The sequence below is a fragment of the Pelophylax lessonae genome (assembly GCF_965119305.1).
Source record: "Pelophylax lessonae genome assembly, chromosome: 10".
Lineage (NCBI taxonomy): Eukaryota > Metazoa > Chordata > Amphibia > Anura > Ranidae > Pelophylax > Pelophylax lessonae.
The window spans coordinates 213,512,146-213,533,151 of NC_138777.1; the positions used below are offsets into that span (position 1 = coordinate 213,512,146).

Consider the following 21,006-nt stretch of genomic DNA (forward strand, 5'->3'; position numbering starts at 1 on the left):
AAATATAGAGCCTATTTAACTTGTAAGGAATGGTTGAGTCAAGTTACCTCTCGTTCGTGCAAAATACAATGCCTCTATAGCAAAAAGCTTAGCAGTGGTCCTCAACCCTGGCCTACAGGGCCCACTAACAGGCCAGATTTGCAAGATAACTGAATTACATTCCAGGTGATATAATTTGCTGCTCAGTTGATTGCAGTACTCTAGTCTGCATCTCCCCAAGGTAATACCTAAAATCTGGCCTGTTAGTGGGCCCTGTAGGCCAGGGTTGAGGACCACTGAGCTTAGGAAGCAACAAGACAAACAGCATCCCAATGACAAAAGAGATCTGCTATGGAGAAGTGAGATTTGCCATAATGCTAACATTAAAATCCTTGCTAGGTCCTGGACATATTCGAACATAAAAGCAGGATACACAGCATAGTGCTTGTGCGGTGTCATTTGTCCCTCTATACTGCAAAATACCTGGTTGATCCTGCTTGTTCCTGTGCCCCCTTAGTGTGCTGACCACAGTAATCCTGGCCACTGCTTCATGATACTGTGGTCAGTTTACATGCAATTGTGAGCCCGCAGTCTCTCCCAGTCAGCTCAGGAGTCTGTCAGACATCTCCTTCCTCCCCTCCCACTGCTATGGCTGTAAAATCACCAATCCAAAGCCTGGAAGCCCCCATTACAGAAAGATATACTGTGCAGTATCGGTTTTAAAGAGTAAGCAGTGAAAGATTGTATTTCAGAGCCCCGCTGTGCGCTCACGTGACCTCCTGGCTGACATTAAAGAGGTTGTAAACTCATTCAAAATTTTTTTTTTTCCAACCTGAAAGAAACACATAATGAGCTAGTATTCATTGCATACTAGCTCATTATGAAATACTTACCTTAGAACGAGCCCCCGCTGTGCTGCAACTTACCTGTATGAGGGGCGACATGTTCAGTCGCCCGTCTTCCGGCCATCTGATTGGCCGGACCCACGATTACGTCACTTCCGCACATGCGCGTGGGAGCCGACGGTCACGGCACAGGGCTTGGTAGGAACGGCACCAGCGGCTGTTCCTTCAGAGCGCATGCGCCAGTGATGTCACTGGCTGCATTTAAGGTAAATATCTCCTAAACGGTACATGTTTGGGAGATATTTACAGTACCTATAGGTAAGCCTCATCATAGGCTTACCTATAGGTACAAGTTGCAGAGGAGGGTTTACTTCCTCTTTAATAGGGAATCCCAGCCCCTCTCACTATAGTCCTCAGATCAAGGAAGCCGAGTGTCGGGAGGTCACAACAGCTTTCTAAATTAAATAATTTTGCTCATAATATACAAACAATGTAACAGAGGGGACTCCAGGATTTGCGATTCGTGACTTTGCAACCACTTTAGAATCTGTGCTACACTGTTCTATATGCACAGCAACCCTTTATATAATAGGCCTGTGATAGGACGGCTACAAAATTCAGGGATGATTCTAGTGGATGCTGAAAACCAGATTCAGAAGAAAGCAGGGTAATAGGATTACCTTGGATGCAACAATGAAGAGGGTGGTCTCCGGGTTCAACTCAGCCAGTGTTTTGGCCATGTGCGTGCCATCAATGTTTGACACAAACCAAACACGGGGGCCGCCTTTGGAGTATGGCTTCAGGGCTTCTGTTACCATCAATGGACCCTGGAAAACAGCATCATCAGCAAATTCATTAGATAGAGGGACACATGTCACAAGCACAAGTTCCACAAGATAAAATCAGTAAATATATAGATTTTACTAAAGAGAAAAAAAAATAAATAAAAAAGCCAAACTTACCAGATCAGAGCCGCCGATTCCAACATTTACCACATCAGTGATGGCTTTTCCAGTGTATCCCTTCCAATCTCCACTGCGGACTTTCTAAAAAGAAGAACCATTAGTCCCAGTCCAGTTATTTTTGCACAAGTGGTATAACCATCTAATCTGAACAGCTGACTCCATACCTGGCAAAACACTTTCATTTTCTCCAAGACCGCATTGACCTCTGGCATGACATCTTTACCATCCACTTTAATGGGAGTGTTGGAGCGATTTCGCAGAGCGATATGAAGCACGGCACGGTTCTGGAATGGTAAACACAGGATTAAGAGGTCTGATGGGTATACAATGGGGTTATGGGGTGACCTGCAACAGTCATGTCCCAGTGCTGGGAATGTAAAAAGGGTGCTAAACCCCCTTCTCTTCAGGCAAACATTGGTGGTCCTTCAATTCCCTTAAGGCAACTATAGTGTTGGAGGCTCCAGCAATGGCCAGAAGTAAAGGAAAAGCCAAAAACTGGTTGTCTCTGCCATCTCTCAAAGACTATTGGTGGGATCTCTGTACACCTGCTATGCCAATTACGAGGAGTTCCCACCATCCCTGCACTGAGATCTCTGGTCGGTACACCTTCTGTGCCCATTATGAGGGGTTCCCACCATCTCTGCATTCAGTTCCCTGGTCGTACACCTGTGCCCATTAAGAAAGTCCCACCATCCCTGTGCCAAGATCAGGGTCTGCACATTGAGGCTTTTTTCCACCATCCCTACAACGAGTACCTGGCTCTCTGCACCTGCTGTGCCTATGAGGGGCCCCCCACCTTGCATGCTCTGAGTTCCTAGGTGTCCATTATAAGGAGCACCCATCAACCCTGCACATCTGCTGTGTTCATTATAATGGGTTTCCACCATCCCTGTGCTGAGTTCCTGAGTCTGTACATCAGCTGTGTCCATTATGAGGGGGGTTCCAACCATACCTGGTGTATATGTATTTGGTATAAATTGAGAAACAGGAGTTGCTGGAACACAAAGGTCTCAGGTAGATTGAAAGAGCCAGAACATCTAGCAGATTAGTAGCCAAGAGTATACCCCCCCCCCCCACACTCCGATATTTATTCCTTTTATTTCCATCTGATCCGGCCAGCAACACTTCCTGCAATGCGTTGACAACACTCACTGTACTCTTTGTAGCAGCATTGTCATCCTGGGACAGGACTACGTAACACATCCACCCCTCTTGATAACAGAGTAGGGTTCTGTAGTTCATTGACAGCTGGGAACTTTAGCAGGGTTTTTAATGATTAGCGTGCATGATCGATTAAAACCAGGGGTCTCCAAATGATGGCCCTCCAGTTGTTCAGGAACTACAATTCATCACGCCTAGTCATGTGAATGTCAGAGTGGAGGGCAGTAGTTTGGCGATCCCTGCCTTATCGGATACTGTGTCTATGAAGAAGCTGAGCTGCCACTGTAGGACAGGAATGTGTTAAGACTTCAGAACGCATTCCCAGCTCCATACCATAGTGGGAGGTGTTCTGCAGTTCAGAGAGAACCCAGTAGGGCTGATGTGCACATATTGGACAAGTAAAACAATTCACTTCTACTAGTATGCTATTGATCCCTGAATATATTTGCTTTCTAGTGAGAATGTATTTGAGGATAAACCGCCAGTACAAACCAAAACACACCCAGAAAAGGGCAGAGGAATTCTCTTCCATACAATGCACAAAAAAAAGAACCCTCAGGTGAACCCGCCGCTTGCTGCCAATTGCTGTGTGAGCCACTCCCTGTCATACTATAAAGATTATTGCAGAGTCATTACAAATAGACAGTTTTATCTGATAGGATTGAACGGGACTGTGGAGGGCGGCAATGCTGTAGGAGTGGAGATGTGCCAAGGACTATAACAAACAATTGACAAAACTGCTCCATGCTTGGCAACATTCTCCTCGTTTCTCTATGAACACCAATGCATCTTACAAAGGCAACACAACCCCCTACAGTCCAACATTCCCCACTTCTCTACAAAGGCCAGCACATAAAGAAAATTCTCAATGTAAACCCCCCCCCCCCCCCAAGCTCCAATGTTTTCCAAGACCCAGTTTACACTGGTGCAACATACGCTCTGACTTTGGGAGCACATGTCACATGACGTGTATAAATTATAATAAAATATAAATAAAAAAGGTTACTGGATTCATTTTCGTGGACCACTATATGGTCCACTTTTATGGACTCGTTTTTGTGGATTATATTCATTTATACATTTCTCACTCACGGGTTTTGATCATATCATCACTATAAGTCACAATTTAAGTGCAGCAACCCTATTTCTATTCGGTTGGTGTCTGTATATTCACACCGTTTGCATGCTGCTTTTTGTTTTGTGGCAATTAAGGCGCTGACATACTATTGTTTTTATTGATTTGGTGTATAAACTAATGGTTCCCTATGAGAGCCATCTCAACTGGTCCGACAAGTCACTCAGACTTTGAAAAAGGTTCACGCACTACTTGGTCCAACTTCAAGATAGTTGAAGTTGCATCAAAATCTTAACTGATCCGACTTTGGCATGCAACTTGTACTCTTTCGGAGGCACCACCCCTTGTGATGTCACCGCTCCATCATGCCCCAGACGGTGACTTTACAAGGAGCAGGGCCTCCTGATGAAGTCACCGGATGCGGATGGCCACTCCATCACTAAATAAGTAATGTCCCGCACTGGAGCCAAAACTACAGCGGAAGCTAGCATCGGGAGAAGAACTGGGAGGAAGAACCGGCAGAGGATATTTTTTGGCGATTATCTTTTCTCTATCTTGGTACCCTTAAAAGTCCTTTTTGTTCTCCAGCCCTCATCTTTACTCGCTTTGGCGAGAGCCCTGTTCATTCAGAGCTATGTGTCTAAAAGTGCTAATACACTTAATATCCTGTGTGGTAAAGCATTCTCCCCCCCCCCCCCTTAAAGTGGTTCTAAAGCCAGAAGGATTTTTCTTCATCTTAATGCATCAAGATAAAAACCTTAAGTGTGCAGCAGCCCCCCCTTAATTCAGCAATGTGCACAAAAGACTAGGCTGCCCAGACTCTCCCACATTGGCACCATTGGCTCCTGCTGCTGTCAAAGTCAGTGAGCCAATGAGGAGAAAGCGGGCGGAGCTACACTGCAGCTCTGTGTCTGAATGGACAGACTGAGCAGCGGCTTGGCTCGGGTGCCCCCATAGCAAGCGGCTTGCTGTGGGGGCACTCAGGAGGGATGGGGCCCAGGAGGGCCTTTGAAGGACCCAAGAAGAGGACGATCCAGGCTGCTCCGTGCAAAACCGTACAGAGCAGGCAAGTATGACTTTTTTAATCTAAACACAAAGACTTTAGTATCACTTTAAACTTGGATTAGAGGAAAAGTATCATCAGTAGTTATTGGTAAATAACTTCTACAGTTATCTTTAAGATGCAAGGTTTGCGCTCCCTTCCTGCAAGCATGGAAGATGTACTATAGCCTCTATGAATAGAGAAGGTGGACCCTTCACACTCATCCACCCGTCCTCCATTCAAAGAGTGCTTTTTTTTTTTTTTTTTTTTTAAATAGAAGTTATACAACAGCTTCTCGGAATATTGGAACTGGGGTGCAAAGGGCAGGCGTACTTTGCCTGCGACAGGTCCCTTCGGCTCCATTAACCCCCACAGCACCAGAATATTACAACTACAGGCTATGGGAGGGGGCAGAGGATGTCAACTGGCAACAGCACAAAGGACACTTTGGACTAAATGTAACCAAATGTCCCTTGTGCCTATAGATAATATAAATAAAAATTGATATACAGAAGATATTTTGTTGTAAAAGGAAGGTTCGTACCTCAGTGAAGTTGATCTTCTCTGCAGTGAACATGCGCTTTCTAGCTGCCTCAATACCTCTTGATTGGGCCTGAAAAGAAAAAAAAAAAAAATAAAAATTTAGACATTCATATGACGAGCAATAAGCAAACCATGCGCCGCTCCCCAACAGCAATGTAGCAACTCCTACAACATGCAATGTTGGACCCTCATTGCATGCTGTGGGGGAACCTCTTCAACAGCATGCAATGTGGGCCCTCCTGATCCTCTACACAGCAAGCAAAAAAGAGATACTACCCCCCCCCCCGGCGAGCAATGACCCTCCCATTTCCCCACACAGTGAGTGATGAGGAACAGTGTACTACCGAATAGCAAGCAATGAAGAAGACTTCACCCCATCCAGCACTGAGGAAAAAGCCATTTCCAAATAGCAAGCAATGAGGGCCCTCATTGCTCCCACACAACAAGCAATTCTAGTACATGGAAATATGAACAGGCCCTATAATATTGGTCAGGTAGCTTGGTGTATAACATGTTCCCCCATGATACATTGTATTAGATTCGGTGCTCCATGACATCTACAACTGGTCTTGACCCTGTGTATGTTCAATGAACAGTCATATTCTGTACATTATCCCACAATGGAGATGTTGCAAGCCCCTATCCTGCGACCTAAACCATTACCCCAATGTAGGCTTTTGGATTCATTGGACAAATAAAACGATAGCAATTAACAGGAAATTATCCCATGCTGAACCCCAAAAACTGTTATCTATTCTTTAGAACACACAGCCTCTGCTGCTAAAGGACTACAACTCTCAGAAAACACTAACAAGAATGGACTACTTACCAGTTCTATGAGCAGCTTGAAGACCTCTTCAGTGATGAGATTCTTAGAGTAATCCACCAAGATGTCTCCATTGCCGGTCTGCAGAGTTTTACTGGAAAGCGAACACAGGAAAGAAACGGGTTGAATAGAATATATTGCATAACGTCTCCATACATCAATTTCATCTGACCATCAGATTACATCAGCCTGTCTCAATCAGGTTTCCCTCGAGAAGTTGCCGGGGGGGGGGGGGGGGGGGTCTTTATCTTCTACTTGACCACTGGGTAAAAGGACACTACATTGACACCAACCACTAATCTAAAGCAACATTATCTCTCCTGCGCTCGAGTGGTATGCGGGAAGGTGAATGTTCTAGGCGGTTTTATGACACAAATGAAGTGGTCTTGCTGCCCCCCTCAGGACCAAGGGTATCCAAAAAGCACTACAAGAAAACGAGAAGGGCGCACCGCCTTTGTGCATTACCACTTAAAAGTTTATTAAAATCAAAGAAGGGTAGCGTACAATATACTCACAAACGTAGCATATAGGAAATGGGCACCGCTCGCTTCCAGGACACTTCTCTACTGCTAGATAGCGTCCTCAAAACCTGATGTGGCTTACGTGTTTCGAGGGAGGACCCTCTTCCTCAGAGCCAAAATCACCACTCGATTGGCGATTTTGTCTGAGGAAGAGGGTCCTCCCTCGAAACACGTAAGCCGCATCAGGTTTTGAGGACGCCATCACGCTATCCAGCAGTAGAGAAGTGTCCTGGAAGCAAGCGGTGCCCATTTCCTATATGCTACGTTTGTGAGTATATTGTACGTTACCCTTCTTTGATTTTAATAAACTTTTAAGTGGTAATGCACAAGGTCGGTGCGCCCTTCTCTTGTTGTTTTCTACTAATCTAAAGCAACCAGCACCTATTTGAGATTCCTTTCCTTGGTGGGAAAAAAAAAAAAAAAAAAATAAAAACTGCTGGATTTCACCATCACCACTGTCACCATTGTTGAGGAAATATCTCTGCAGAGCTATTATATTCTGCCAGTGAGCAGTGTTCCCTGTGGGCCAAACACAATGATCACTGCTGGCAGCTATAGCTACTAGCAGTGTTCACATGGGAAAAATACAACAGGCTGGTACAACCAACCTACCATGGATGGATCGAATCTTGGCCGGTCCCTGCTGAACTGGCTGAGATTCGATCCACCTATGGCTGGGTTAAGGGGCTCCTCGTCCCCCACTGAAGACCAATGTAAAGAGGACTACTTAACATAACCAATGTTAGGGGTCAATTCTCCAAAGGGCCACAATGGAGATTATTCTGATAATTGTGGAAAGAGTCAATATGCTGTGAGGATTAGGTGACTAAACATTCCACATTCTTTATTGGTGTATCTACAACTTCACGCTAAAGTATCAAGCTATAGATTTTTTTTTTAGCAAGTGTTCCGAGACCTGAAAAGGGTTCCTCTGGGGTAGAAAGGTTGAAAAAAGCCCAAGTTTAAAACAAATCTCAACTCAAATCACGATCCAGCTCATATCTCCTGTCCTGCAGCAGGTCAAGGCAATGAATGGAGAACCATCTATACCATTTTTTTTTTTTTAAATGAGAAGTATGGCCAAAGCTTTTTTAGTTATAGCGCCTATGAATCAGAGGAGTGCAGTTCGTACATTTTCAGCCGTCAAGCAGGCTAAAGTCCGCTGTCAGCCGACATCACAGAGCCGGTCCAGGCTCTGAAAAGATACCAACCATATCCACCTAGAAGCCTGGACCAGCAGCTGGCTCAGGCTCTCAGCCAGCCCCTCCACAGCCCAGCACTCCAGTGAGCGCTGGAGGGGAGAGCAGAGAGCCGCTGACTGACAAGCACTGCTCTCTTGCTCAGAGCGGAGAGAGGAGTATTAAGTGATCAGCAGTGTTTGAATGCTCAGTTATTGCAAATCTGGTGGGGGGGGGGGGGGTAAGGGGGACAGATGTACCATTGGACTGATTCTGCTTCTACCTAGGCAAGTAGAATTTTTTTTAAAACCCCCAAAAAAAAAAAAAAAAAAAAAAAAATTAAGGTTAAAGGTTAGTCACCTTTTCCTGAAAAAGAGAAAACGATGAACTAGCTCCAGATATCCTGACCATCCCTCCAGATCGCATTGCACATAGTGGCTGTGATGCCTTGTGCCGAAGATGTAGCAGTGCATACGCTGTAACAGCCCCAGAGTGAGTATCCATATTGCTTGCAATAGCAAGCACAATAAACAAGCAAAAAATTGGGGGAGCAAACCCTGAACATGTATATCTAAAGCCAGTGCAGCTATGACCCAAGCAACATGTATATTAAAAAAGAATAGCGCACACATGCAAAAGAAATGACTATCAAATATGGAGACAATCCATAAATAAAAATGGGGATTTAGTCCCACCATACTTTGACGCAGTGGTGGGCTTGAGCACGATATGGCCATATGGTGGGACTAAAACCCCATTTTTATTTATGGATTGTCTCCATATTTAATAGTCATTTCTTTTGCATGTGTGCGCCATTCTTTTTTAATATAATAGCAAGCACACATTGCTGACAGTCATACAACCGTGATGACCAAAGAGAAATACATTTATGGCTTCCTCCAATAAGGTGTGCTAGAAGAAAGTAGTGCTTATTTGTCAGCGCAGTCACCTGGTTAAACTGACCGATTAAGGCTTGACATGGCAAGTACTATGAATTAGGGAATCGACCGATTATCGGCAAGGCCGATATGCACTTTCCCTGATTATATCGGAATCGGCCCTGGAAGTTATCGATATTTTTGTGATGTCATTCTGCCTTCTTAGGCCGCCTCCCTCATCTTGGACAGCCTCGTCTTGAGTTGGGACTAGTCTCGTGGGTGTGTATTACAGCCATACACCCACAGCAGCCTGGTGCCAGCCACCCACATCCCCAGGCCCTGTACCAGCCAGCCACATGCACTGTACCAGCCAGCCACCCACCCACCAGCCCTGTACCAGCCAGCCAGCCACAGGCCCTGTACCAGCCAGCCACCCACCACAGGGTGCCAGCCATTAAACAAATATTAACATGTCAGTACCAGATGTGTCAAAAATTGTCTATTTTTCAAAACTTTAAATGCACAAAATAATCGGCCCTATCAATATGCGATAGCCAAAATATAGGGCTTGGCAACGAAAAACTGATATCGGTCTATCCCTACTATAATAAGTAGACGCATTCCGGGCTGGTATTTGCAGTGTACAGAACACTAGACTGACTTTTGCAGCCTGAGCACTTAGGGTGTTGGTAGACTGAGTAAATGCTTCCTTTTGCCTGCAGCAGATTGCTGAGCATCTCAGCCTTGGCAAAGTCACTGACTGGACTTTAAAGCAAGTCAACAATTTATGCACTGTAGTCACATCAGTCCTTACCCTCAGGAGCTTACAATCCAATGACTCCTGTCTCACATGCATACAAGCGAAACTATACCAGGGCCAATAGACAGGAGACCGTTAACCTACTAGCTTGCCTTTGGAGCATTGCAGGAGACTGGACTGCCTAGAGGGAATCAATGCAAGCACAAGAACATGCAGATAGTGCCCTGACCATAATTATAACCAGAAATCCTCGATGCCCGACCACAATTAGTACCTGGCACCCCAGTGCTGCAAGGCAGAAGTGCTAAACATGACCACTATAGAGATTTTATGAAGATTAATAGTTGCTGTATATTGCGACATCCATGCAGATCTGTTACAGAGTTACCAAATGCATTACAAAAAAAAAAAAAAAAAAAAAAAAAAAAAAAAAAAAAAAAAAACCTTTTTATAGTTAGTGCCCTAGTAGCTCTGAAGCCAGAAGGCTAGGCTCACACTAGTGCAGCATGAATGGATTTTCAGTATGATTTTGTAGTGTTTGTGCGTCACATTTTTTTTTTTTGGAGGAGGAGACTGGATTTTATACACAACTGCATCGCTGGTAAGGCTGAATAAAGAGGCCATTTCACCCAGTTCAACTTGTGGGAGTGTTGGTTTATGGCAATACCATTTCCCCTATCCCTGTATATTGCATAGGTTAGTATGCCTACATTTTTTTAAATTAGCGAGACTCACCCCTGACACCAAATGTGTAAGGGAGTTCCACATCCTTACCGCTCAGACAGTAAAGAACCCCTTATGGAGTTTAAGACTAAACCGCTTCTCTTCCCCAGTTCATTGAGTAGCCACGAGTCCTATTTACACACATTTTTAGTGCATTCCCATTATAGTCTATTGGACCAAAATCAAACTGCAACTGCAAAAGTAGTACCGTTTCCAAAAAACGTGCTGCATTGATGAGAATGGGCACCACTGAAATGTGATTTCCATTGTTGTGCCATTCTGTGTGACTGAAGTTGCATCTGGGAATCACACTTGTGTGAACCAGGCCTGAGAAGACTGAAACTGGTTTTCAGATTTGCTATTTTATTCCAATAAGAGTGCCATTTTATTTTTTGGTCGTGTCTGACTGAACATCGGTTCGGACTCGCTTTCTCCACATGCAACAGACTCAGCTTTATGAGCACACAAGGTAAAAAAAAAAAAAAAAAAACCACACGAAAATTGCAGAACAATTTGCATTGCCCAAAATGTTGACTGATGAACTTTGCTCAAGCGGTCCTCGGTTATGAAAGGGGATGCAGTTTGCCAACTCACTTCTGCCCGGAGATCACAGCTGCTTCTTCTGCCAACAACCAGAGGGCAGTCGAGGTTATACAACATATCTGAAGGTCGGCTATATATATATATATATAGATAGACATGGTGAAATGTGAGGGCGAGGGCTATGTACAGTGCAGGGACCAGAATCAGACCTCATATTTAGACATTAAGTAAAAATCGATTCTCTTAGAAGTCTCTAAAAAGAAGCATTGCACTTTAAAAACCCACACAACATTTTGCCTGTCCAGATTGAGGTCTGCTAATAGGCACCTCAAATGGTTTGGTCTTATAATATAAAAGCAAAATGTTTTTTTCGTCAATAAGTGTCCCAATTGGTGAGATGTACCTTGGTTTCCAGTACCAGGGCAAAGAGTAAAAAAAGGATGGAATCTCTACAATGTCACCAGGACAGGACTGCACATTCAAGTGAGCACTTTAGGACTCTGTTCTTTGACAAAAGTGAGTATACCCCTCACATTTTTGTATGTCTCTCTCTCTCCATCTCTCTCCATCTCTTTTCATGTGACAACACTGAAGAAATGACACTTTGCTACAAAGTAAAGTAGTGAGTGTACAGCTTGTATAACAGTGTAAATTTACTGTCCCCTCCAAATAAAACACACAGCTATTAATGTCTAAACCTCTGGCAACCAAAGTCAGTACAGTGAAAATGTCCAAATTGGGCCCAATATTGGGTGTCAATATTGTGTGGCCACCATTATTTTCCAGCATGGCCTTAACCCTCGGGCATGGAGTTTACCAGAGCTTCACAGGTTGCCACTGCTGTCCTCTTCCATTCCTCCATGACGACATCACAGAGCTGGTGGTTTTTAGAGACCTTGCGCTCCACCTTCCGCTTTGAGGATGCCCCACAGATGATCAATAGTGTTTAGGTCTGGAGACATGCTTGGCCGGTTCATCACCTTTACCCTCAGCTTCTTTACCAAGGCGACAGTCGTCTTGGAGATGTTTGGGGTCATTATGTTGGAATACTGACCTGCAGCCCACTTTCCGAAGCGGTTCATGGTTCCCTCAAACTGTTGCTCCCCAGTGCCAGCAGCACTCATGCAAACCCAGACCATGACACTCCCACCACCATGCTTGACTGTAGGCAAGACACACTTGTCTGTACTCCTCACCTGGTTGCCGCCATCTGAACTAAATATGTTTCTTGGCCTCAACCGACCACAGGACACGATTCCAGTAATCCATGTCCTTAGTCTGCTGTCTTCAGCAAACTGTTTGCGGGCTCTCTTCTGCATTATCTTTAGAAGAGGCTTCCATCTGGGATGACAGCCATGCAGACCAATTTGATGCAGTGTGCGGCGTATGGTCTGAGCACTGACAGGCTGACTCCCTTCAACCTCTGCAGCAAAGTTGGCAGCACTCATACATCTATTTCCCAGAGACAACCTCTGGATATGACGCTGAGCACATGCACTCAACTTCTTTGGCCGACCATGGCGAGGCCTGTTCTGAGTGGAACCTGTCCTGTAAACCACTGTATGGTCTTGGCCACCGTGTTGCAGCTCAGTTTTAGGGTCTCTGCAATCATCTCATAGCCTAGGCCATCTTTAGGTAGAGCAACAATTCTTTTCTTCAGATACTCAGAGAGTTCTTTGCCATGAGGTGCCATGTTGAACTTCCAGTGACCAGTATAAGAGTGAGAGCGATAACACCAAATTTAACACACCTGCTCCCCATTCACACCTGAGACCTTGTAACACTAATGAGTCACGTGACACAGAGAAAGGGAAAATAGCTAATTGGGCCCAATTTGGACATATCACTTAGGGGTATACTAACTTTTGTTGCCAGCAGTTTAGACATTAATGGCTTTGTGTTGAGTTATTTAGAGGGGACAGCAAATGTACACTGTTATACAAGCTGTACACTCACTACTTTACATTGTAGCAAAGGGTCATTTCTTCAGTGTCACATGAAAAGATAGAATAAAATATTTACAAAAATGTGAGGGGTGTACTCACTTTTGAGAGATACTGTAGGTCAGAGCTTTTTAAACTAATAATAAACTGTTGGGGGACATTAGAGTGTAAGCTCCCCTGGTGCAAAGACTAATATGATTGGCTCAGTGCTCTCTGTACATCACTGTGGTATACATCAAGAGTTAACCACTTGCCGACCGCCGCAAGTACATATACTGCGGCGGTCAGCCCCTCACAGGCAAAGTGACCTATATATACACACACACACGTCACTAGCCTGTGAGGCTCTGGGGAGCGAGCACGCACCGACGGAGGCGCGCTCCCGCGCAGTCACGGACCCCTCCCCGCGCGTGTGACAGGCGGACCCGATGTCCGCCGGTCACTCGGCGATTGTCAGTGGAGAGGGAGAAAGGCAGGCGGCTAGTGTAAACAAGCCGCCTGTCATTCTCCCCTGTGTAGAAACAGTGATCATACGATTCTACTATGTAGGACCGTTGATCACTGTTTCTACAGCTCAAGCCACAGACAATCACAGTTAGAATCACACCCCTAGGGACACACACCACCCCTCCCTCTCAAATAAAGTTAACCCCTTCACTACCAGTGTCATTATTACAGTAACAGTGAATATGTATAGCCCTGATTACTGCAGAAATGTCACTGGTAACCCCAAAAGTGTCAAAAATGTCAGTCAAGGGTCCGATCTGTCCGCCGCAATAAAAAAAAAAAAAAAAAAAAAAAAAATCGCAGATCGCCGCCATTACGCGTTAAAAAAAAAAACAAAAATCTTTCCCTTTGTTAGTAAACGCGAGAACTTTTGCGCAAACCAACCAAAATATGCTTTTTGCGATTTTTTTTACCAAACATATGTAGCATAAAACAAATTGGCCGAAAATGTTAAAAAATTTGATTTTTACATTTTTGGGGGGGAATTTCATATAAAAAAATGTGAAAAATATTGTTATTTTTGCAAAATTGACGCTCTTGTTTATAGCGCATGATCAAAAAAAAAAAAAACGTCAATTTCATTTGGGTACAGCGTCGCACGACCGCGCAATTGTCTGTTAAAGTCACGCAGTGCCGAATCGCAAAAAAAAACCCCTGGTCGGAATGGGGGTAAAATCTTCCGGGGCTTAAGTGGTTAAATCAATGAAAAAAGAATAATATTGAGTGGTTGCGAGGGATAGAACATGCCCTGTATGCGTGTTGCCATTCGTTTTTAAATGGTACCCCAATGTTCATGTACTGTATACGGAAACATGCCTGCCCTCACCACATACAGTGGCTGTGAATGCTTTATATACAGAGGAATGCTACTGTGGCCATTTTTTGTGCTGGCCAAAAATAGTGCAATGTGTGTTTGGGCTTATCGAGGACCCGCATGCACATCCTTAAAAATAAAGATCAGTCATTTACAGTGTAAATGGACTCCTAGTGTCATTAGGTCTTGTTAAATTCAAGGACAATTTAGGAGGTGCATAAAAATATAACATGGCCATCACATTTGTTATAGAATATTACTGGGAAAATTTTGGAGTGAAGGGCCCCAGACCATTAACGGGACTCCGCCCGGTATGACGAAAGGGTTTGTGTGGTCAGAAAATGTGGAACAGTAAACTGCATGTTTCCAAATCCCCGGTATGTGAAGCAAAGTGTGTGTCAAACAATCTGTATGAAGAAAGCAATCCGAGCCCAGCCCCCGACACTGCAGAGTCATGCTAGGTTGCCAATTTTTTTTTTTTTTTTTTTTTTTTAAATGGGAAGGTGTCCCCACTAGGGGTGTGTGGGTTCACCATACACCCACAGAATCAAAAGATGCATTTAAATAAATAATAATTATATATATATTTTTTTTTTTATTTATTTAAAATGCATCTTTTGATTCTGTGGGTGTATGGTGAACCCACACACCCCTAGTGGGGACACCTTCCCATTTAAAATTTTTTTTTTTTTTTTTTTTTATTATATATATATATATATATACACATACATACACACATACACATACACACACAATCCAATGCAACGTGCGGGGTCACATGCTACATGCTGCAGTAAAAACATGCAGTTTGGCCACATTTTTCAGACACAGGACATAGAAAAATGAGGTGTAGGGATCACCAGGACAGAGGGGACTCCCCGGTATTCTGCGACCATAACAAAAAGGAGATTCCACTTTCCTTTTTTACTTTTTGCTGCCTTAACCCTACAGTTCGTGGAACAAATGTAGGGAGCGTTCCCCTACTGAGCATAGACAAACTCCTGTTTGTAGTAGTCCCCAAGAAGCCAGTGACGATTCTGACCTAGTTGCCCAAATATCGGTTTGGATGAAGGGTCTGGTGTTCAACAAGTTGCCGGTTGGTTCTGTAGGTGGAATGCCAAGGCGTTGGGCCCCTTGCAGAGTGACAGGGGGATTCCAGGTACTGGGACACGAATGTGTAACCTCTCCTGGCACTAAAATCAACACCGGAACCATCAGAAGGAATGATCTCTGGCATCAGTAGATGTATAGTACCAGCCCGACGCCATCAAGCAGAGAGGGGCGTGAGTGGGTGATCTGAAGTAAACAGTGCGTGGGGTTATACAACACTGATACGGAACACCAGTGTGCAGTGGGCCATGCCTTGGGGCTGTTGGCGCCAATCTAGGTGCTCAGTGTCTGATACCTGTCTCTGCCAATCCCTCCACTGACTTCTGCTCACCCAACGAATATTCAAGATATTAACAACTTACAAAGCCATCCACATCACTAACCTAGTCTCAAAAAAACCAACCAGAGCATCCTCTTTGTTCCTGCCAAGATCTCCTGCTCTCTAGCACCCTTGTCACTTCATCCCATGCCTCTAGGACGTCTTTAGAGCCTCTGCCATCCTCTGGAACTCCCTACCCCAATCTGTCCCAACTTTGTCCACTTTCAGACGAGCCCTGAAACAACATCTCTTGGCCTATCCAGGCCGCCACTCAACTGTACATTTTCTCAGTCAGCCCATCCCCCACAGCTATTACTTTTTGTATCGCTTGACCCTCCCTCTTAAATTGTAAGCTCCAATGAGCAGGGCTATCCGATTCCTCCTGTATTAAACTGCATTGTAATTGTACTGTCTGCCCTTATTTTTTTAAAGTGCTGCATAAACGGTCTAAATCCTGAATAAATAATTAATATCAGTGCAGCCCGCCGGCACCAAAGGCCATCAGTGCAGCCCGCCGGCACCAAAGGCTGGGGGGGCCATCAGTGCAGCCCACCGGCACCAAAGGCTGGGGGGGGCTATTGTTTTCAGTGACACCAAATGCTGGGAGGTTATTATTGCAATCAGTGACACCAATGCTGGATCTCCCAGCAAAATATCAGATAGAAGAATGCATGAAGAGAGATCGGCCATTAATAGAAAGTGGATGGTGCTTGCTGCATGATGGAACACAGAGCTTGCCATGTGATGGAATAGACGTTGCTTACACATCACCATCACGACGCAGGATGCTGCTTAGGAGACGGCGCACAGCCCCCACACACTCCTATGATGAGTGTACAGGAAAGCTGAGTGTGATCACAGAGCTGCAGAGACGTGTGCCCCAAGGCACGTACCAAACCACAAGGATGAATGAAGGGCACAGCACAGGGGTCAATGGCAAATTCACTTCAAGGCCTACCTTCTTCCCACACTGGGGGGGGGTCACCTACCCAGCTAACTAATCCGACACACGACAGCTGATAGAAGGCATTCAGCAAAGTCATAAATATTAACCCTTCCTACAAAGGATCCTATACAGACTGCAGCTCATCAACTACCTACAACTACTCAATGGAGAAAGAAAACATGACACAAGGGGAATACCTACCACGGGTACAGAGGGTGCAGCTGCATAGGGGCCCATTTACAAGTCTGTGTGGGCAGTAGTTAGATTTTGAGGCCCAAAAATGGTCACCCAGGGGCCCATGGTAAGCATGAGGGTGGGCAGCACTGACAGTCCACACAGCTTTACAGGACCAACCAGGTGTGTGCCTGGAGACCGCCAGAGTGAAATTGGGATTTGGGACTTCTATAATCTGTATTTATTGATCCATTTCAGATACCTCTTAATGGATTAAATGGTAGCCATAGAAACTTTGATTTCATTATCTGATCGCTGAGCGATCCAATCAAAACAATGCTTGAGGTGATTTTACTGCACTTGCGACAAACAATTGAATACCGTCCATGATAAAAAAAAATTTGCACTATTAAATTAAAAGTTATGATCCTTAAAAAAAAAAAAAAATGTATTATTTACATCAGCAGGGTTGTGGCATCTAGACATTTCATTTATTGCTTGTGTACATGACATTTCAGGAATCCCCATCTTTATTAGGCTGAATAATCCCTCAATGATTACTCCACTATAAAGGGAAACAAACTGAAAATAGCATCCAAAAATACAAAGTAACAGTTGGCTCCTAAACATAAACATAATAGCAATATGAAACTGGATCTTCTCTTATCACAGCCATACACATTCCATAAATGACCAATTTTTTAATTTTCCCAATCAATCTGCAGCTTTGCACTGTGATGGGAATAACTGATCCATAGTCGACAACCTATTAGATCTCTGGGAAGTGAATTGTGATTGATTTCCCAGAAGATATATACCATTGTCTCTGCTGTCACCATACAATCTCAAAATGGGATCACACAAATTCATTAGCAAAGCATCTCTGCACTGCCGAACGACTGATGTAATTGATATTTTCTGCCCTAGACCAATCGAGTTTGAATCTGATTTAGGATGATCAGAAGAGAAGTTATGCATATATGATGGTTTGAGGATTTGATGGTTTAACTGAAACAATTGATGTCCATAATCGTGCAAAAAAAAAAAAAAAAAAAAAGTGTATTGTGGACAGTATTCAATTGTGTCAATCAAATCAGCAAATGATCATATAGGCCTAACTTCCTTCTGATCAACTTAAATCGGATTCAAACTTGAGTCGATTGGTCAGGGCAGAAAATATCAATTATTTAGTCGATCGGCAGCGCAGAGATGCTTTGCTGATGAATTTGAGAAATCACATTTTGAGATTGTATGGTGACAGCAGAGACAATGGTATTATATCTTCCGGGAAAGTGATCACAATTCACTTCCCAGAGATCCAATAGGTTGTTGACTATGGATCAGTTATTCCCATCACAGTACAAAGATACAGATTGATCGGGAAAATAAAAATTGGTCATTTATCGAATGTGTATGGCTGTGATAAGAAACACTTTTCTGATCCTTTGCTGATCCAGTTTCAAATTGCTATTATGTTTATATTTAGGAGCCAACTGTTACATTGTATTAATGGATGTTTACTTCCAATGGTTTCTCTTCATAGTGGAGTAATCATTGCCTAATAAAAAGACCAGGATTCCTGAAATGTCACATATACAAGCAATAAATTAAAATTCTAGATGCTGCAATCATAATATATATATATAATTATTTTTTTCCCTCATCATTATATTCTATATAAATGATGTAAAGTTGCAATCCTTAGATGTAGTATTATTCCCTCCCCCTTTTAAAATGTGGCATAAGCCTGGGGGCCAAACTGAACTTAACCACCCTTGCAGCACTGGGTCTCTGGGATCAATTTTCAGTAGGGACTGTATCTGCATGCAAAATTGCATTTCTCATGTTACAATTTTCACCCACAGCCCAAAAATATTAAAAAGGTGGGCACTCGCCACCTAAACACCCCCACCCCCAAGTGCAGGTTAAAAGGGGCTCTTCATAGTCCAGCTTTGGACAATTTCAGGGGAAGACTTTAATCAGCTAATGCAATACATTTCCCTCCCACCCTGGCACACAGGTGGTTAACCATGAGCAGTGCTGCCCTCTTCCCTGGCAGGGGACTCATCCAATGACAGGTGGAGGATCTGATGACATCACTGGATTAAAGGGCACTGCAGATGGCACCTTGACTATTACCCCTCCACTACCCAGGGCGCCCCCTGCTGGGAGGTCTCACCTGAATTTATTGAATCTGTCCTTGTCAGCTTCAAACAGTTTCCTGAGGTTGAGGGTGCCATGGTTGGCCTCGTAGAACTTGCTGAGCTTCTGGTAGACGGGGTCACTGGTGAGGGACATGGCTACGACCACAATGAAGGTGTAATATGAAGCCCGGAGCTGGAGGAGACAGGAGGAGCGCAGCAGGCTCGGCCTCTTATAAGGGGACACGGTTGACACTGCGGGAGGAGACTGACACGCCCACCTGATGCTCCTTGCTCGGCCAATAGGAAACTCCCAAGAGGCAAGCCCACTCGCTGATCAGATTGCTGTGTGATGGGAGGCACGCCCCTCCACGGAGGAAAAGTGTCCGCAAAATCGGAGGGCTGGCGGCCATGTTTTCGGAGCCTAGATGTACTGGGGAAGGTAGGATAGAGTTCATATTTGTCTGGCTGATAGCGGAGACAGATGGTAGGAGGACTGGGAGGGATTGGGGAGGAGGAGGAGAGCAGCCATCTTATGGACTGTGCTCGGGGATCAAATGTCATGTGCGCAGGAGAGAAGATGTTATGCTTGGCTCTCTGTGTGATAACTATATACTGTACATCCCTAATAAACATTAGTACACGGCAACCAATCCGCTTACAGATAGTTCCCATTAGGGGTAGGTGGTTTGGGTATGCTGTGTTTTATTTAATCATTTTTTTCTTTTTTATATATATATATATCTTTTAACCACTTAAGCCCCGGAAGATTTTACCCCCTTCCTGACCAGGGCCTATTTTGTGATTCGGCACTGCGTGACTTTAACGGACAATTGCGCGGTCGTGCGACGCTGTACCTAAACGAATTTGACGTCCTTTTTTTCCCACAAACAGAGCTTTCTTTTGGTGGTATTTGATCACCTGTGCGATTTTATGATCACGCGCTATAAACAAAAAAAGAGCGACAATTTTGCAAAAACAACAATATTTTTCACATTTTTTTATATGAAATTCCCCCCAAAAAAAAGTAAAAATCAAAATTTTTTAAAATTTTCGGCCAATTTGTTTTATGCTACATATGTTTGGTAAAAAAAATCGCAAAAAGCGTATTTTAATTGGTTTGCGCAAAAGTTATCGCGTTTACTAACAAAGGGAAAGATTTTTGTCATTTTTGTTGTTTTTTTTTTTAACGCGTAATGGCGGCGATCTGCGATTTTTTTTGCGGTACTGCGACATTGCGGCGGACAGATCGGACCCTTGACTGACATTTGTGACACTTTTGGGGTTACCAGTGACATTTCTACAGTAATCAGTGCTATACATATGCACTGTTACTGTAAAAATACACTGGTTGTGAAGGGGTTAACTTTATTTGGGAGGGAGGGGCTGTGTGTGTGTCCCTAGGGGCGTGCTTTCTACTGTGATTGGCTGTGGCTTGAGCTGTAAGGACACTGATCAACGGATCTACATACTAGATCCGTTTTATCAGTGTCTTTACAGCGAGGAGAATGACAGGTGGCTTGTTTACACAAGCTGCCTGACATTCTCCCTCTCCCCCGCCGATCGCCGAGTGACCGGCGGACATCGGGTCCGCTGGTCACACGCGCGGGGGGGTCCGTGACCACGCGGGAGCGGGAGCGCGCCTCCGGGGGCGCGCGCTCGCTCCCTAGACCCTCACAAGCTAGTGACGTAGCCCTACGTCACTTTGCCTGTGAGGGGCTGACTGCCGACGTAGATCGGCGTTAGGCAGTCTGCAAGTGGTTAATAGTCTTTTCTCATCTAACTGTTACCTGGTACTCCTGTAATTCTCATAATTTTCTTAACTGTTGTTACATGTACCAAGCAATGAGTCAGAAGTAACAAATAATTGTAAATGTTATTGTTGAAATTGTTAACTTAAAATTCCAATAAAAATTACTTAAAAAAAAAAAAAACTATGTACTGTATATAAAATGTATACAATTGCAAACATGTATTGCTATTAATAAATAAATATCTATATATATATATATA

General features: G+C 44.1%; 1 protein-coding gene across 1 annotated transcript in view; it reads right to left on the reverse strand.

The window, feature by feature from the left end:
- Positions 1-19,255, reverse strand: part of GPI (glucose-6-phosphate isomerase) — a 35,357-nt gene extending 16,102 nt beyond the window's left edge. The window contains exons 1-6 of the mRNA XM_082270413.1: positions 19,032-19,255; positions 6,440-6,530; positions 5,612-5,680; positions 1,954-2,073; positions 1,787-1,870; positions 1,505-1,651 (exon numbers count right to left, since the gene is read on the reverse strand). Coding sequence (XP_082126539.1) covers positions 1,505-1,651; positions 1,787-1,870; positions 1,954-2,073; positions 5,612-5,680; positions 6,440-6,530; positions 19,032-19,150 — 630 coding nt within the window. The 5' untranslated portion in view covers positions 19,151-19,255. The remainder of the gene's footprint in view (positions 1-1,504; positions 1,652-1,786; positions 1,871-1,953; positions 2,074-5,611; positions 5,681-6,439; positions 6,531-19,031) is intronic.
- Between the last annotated feature and the right edge of the window lie 1,751 nt (positions 19,256-21,006).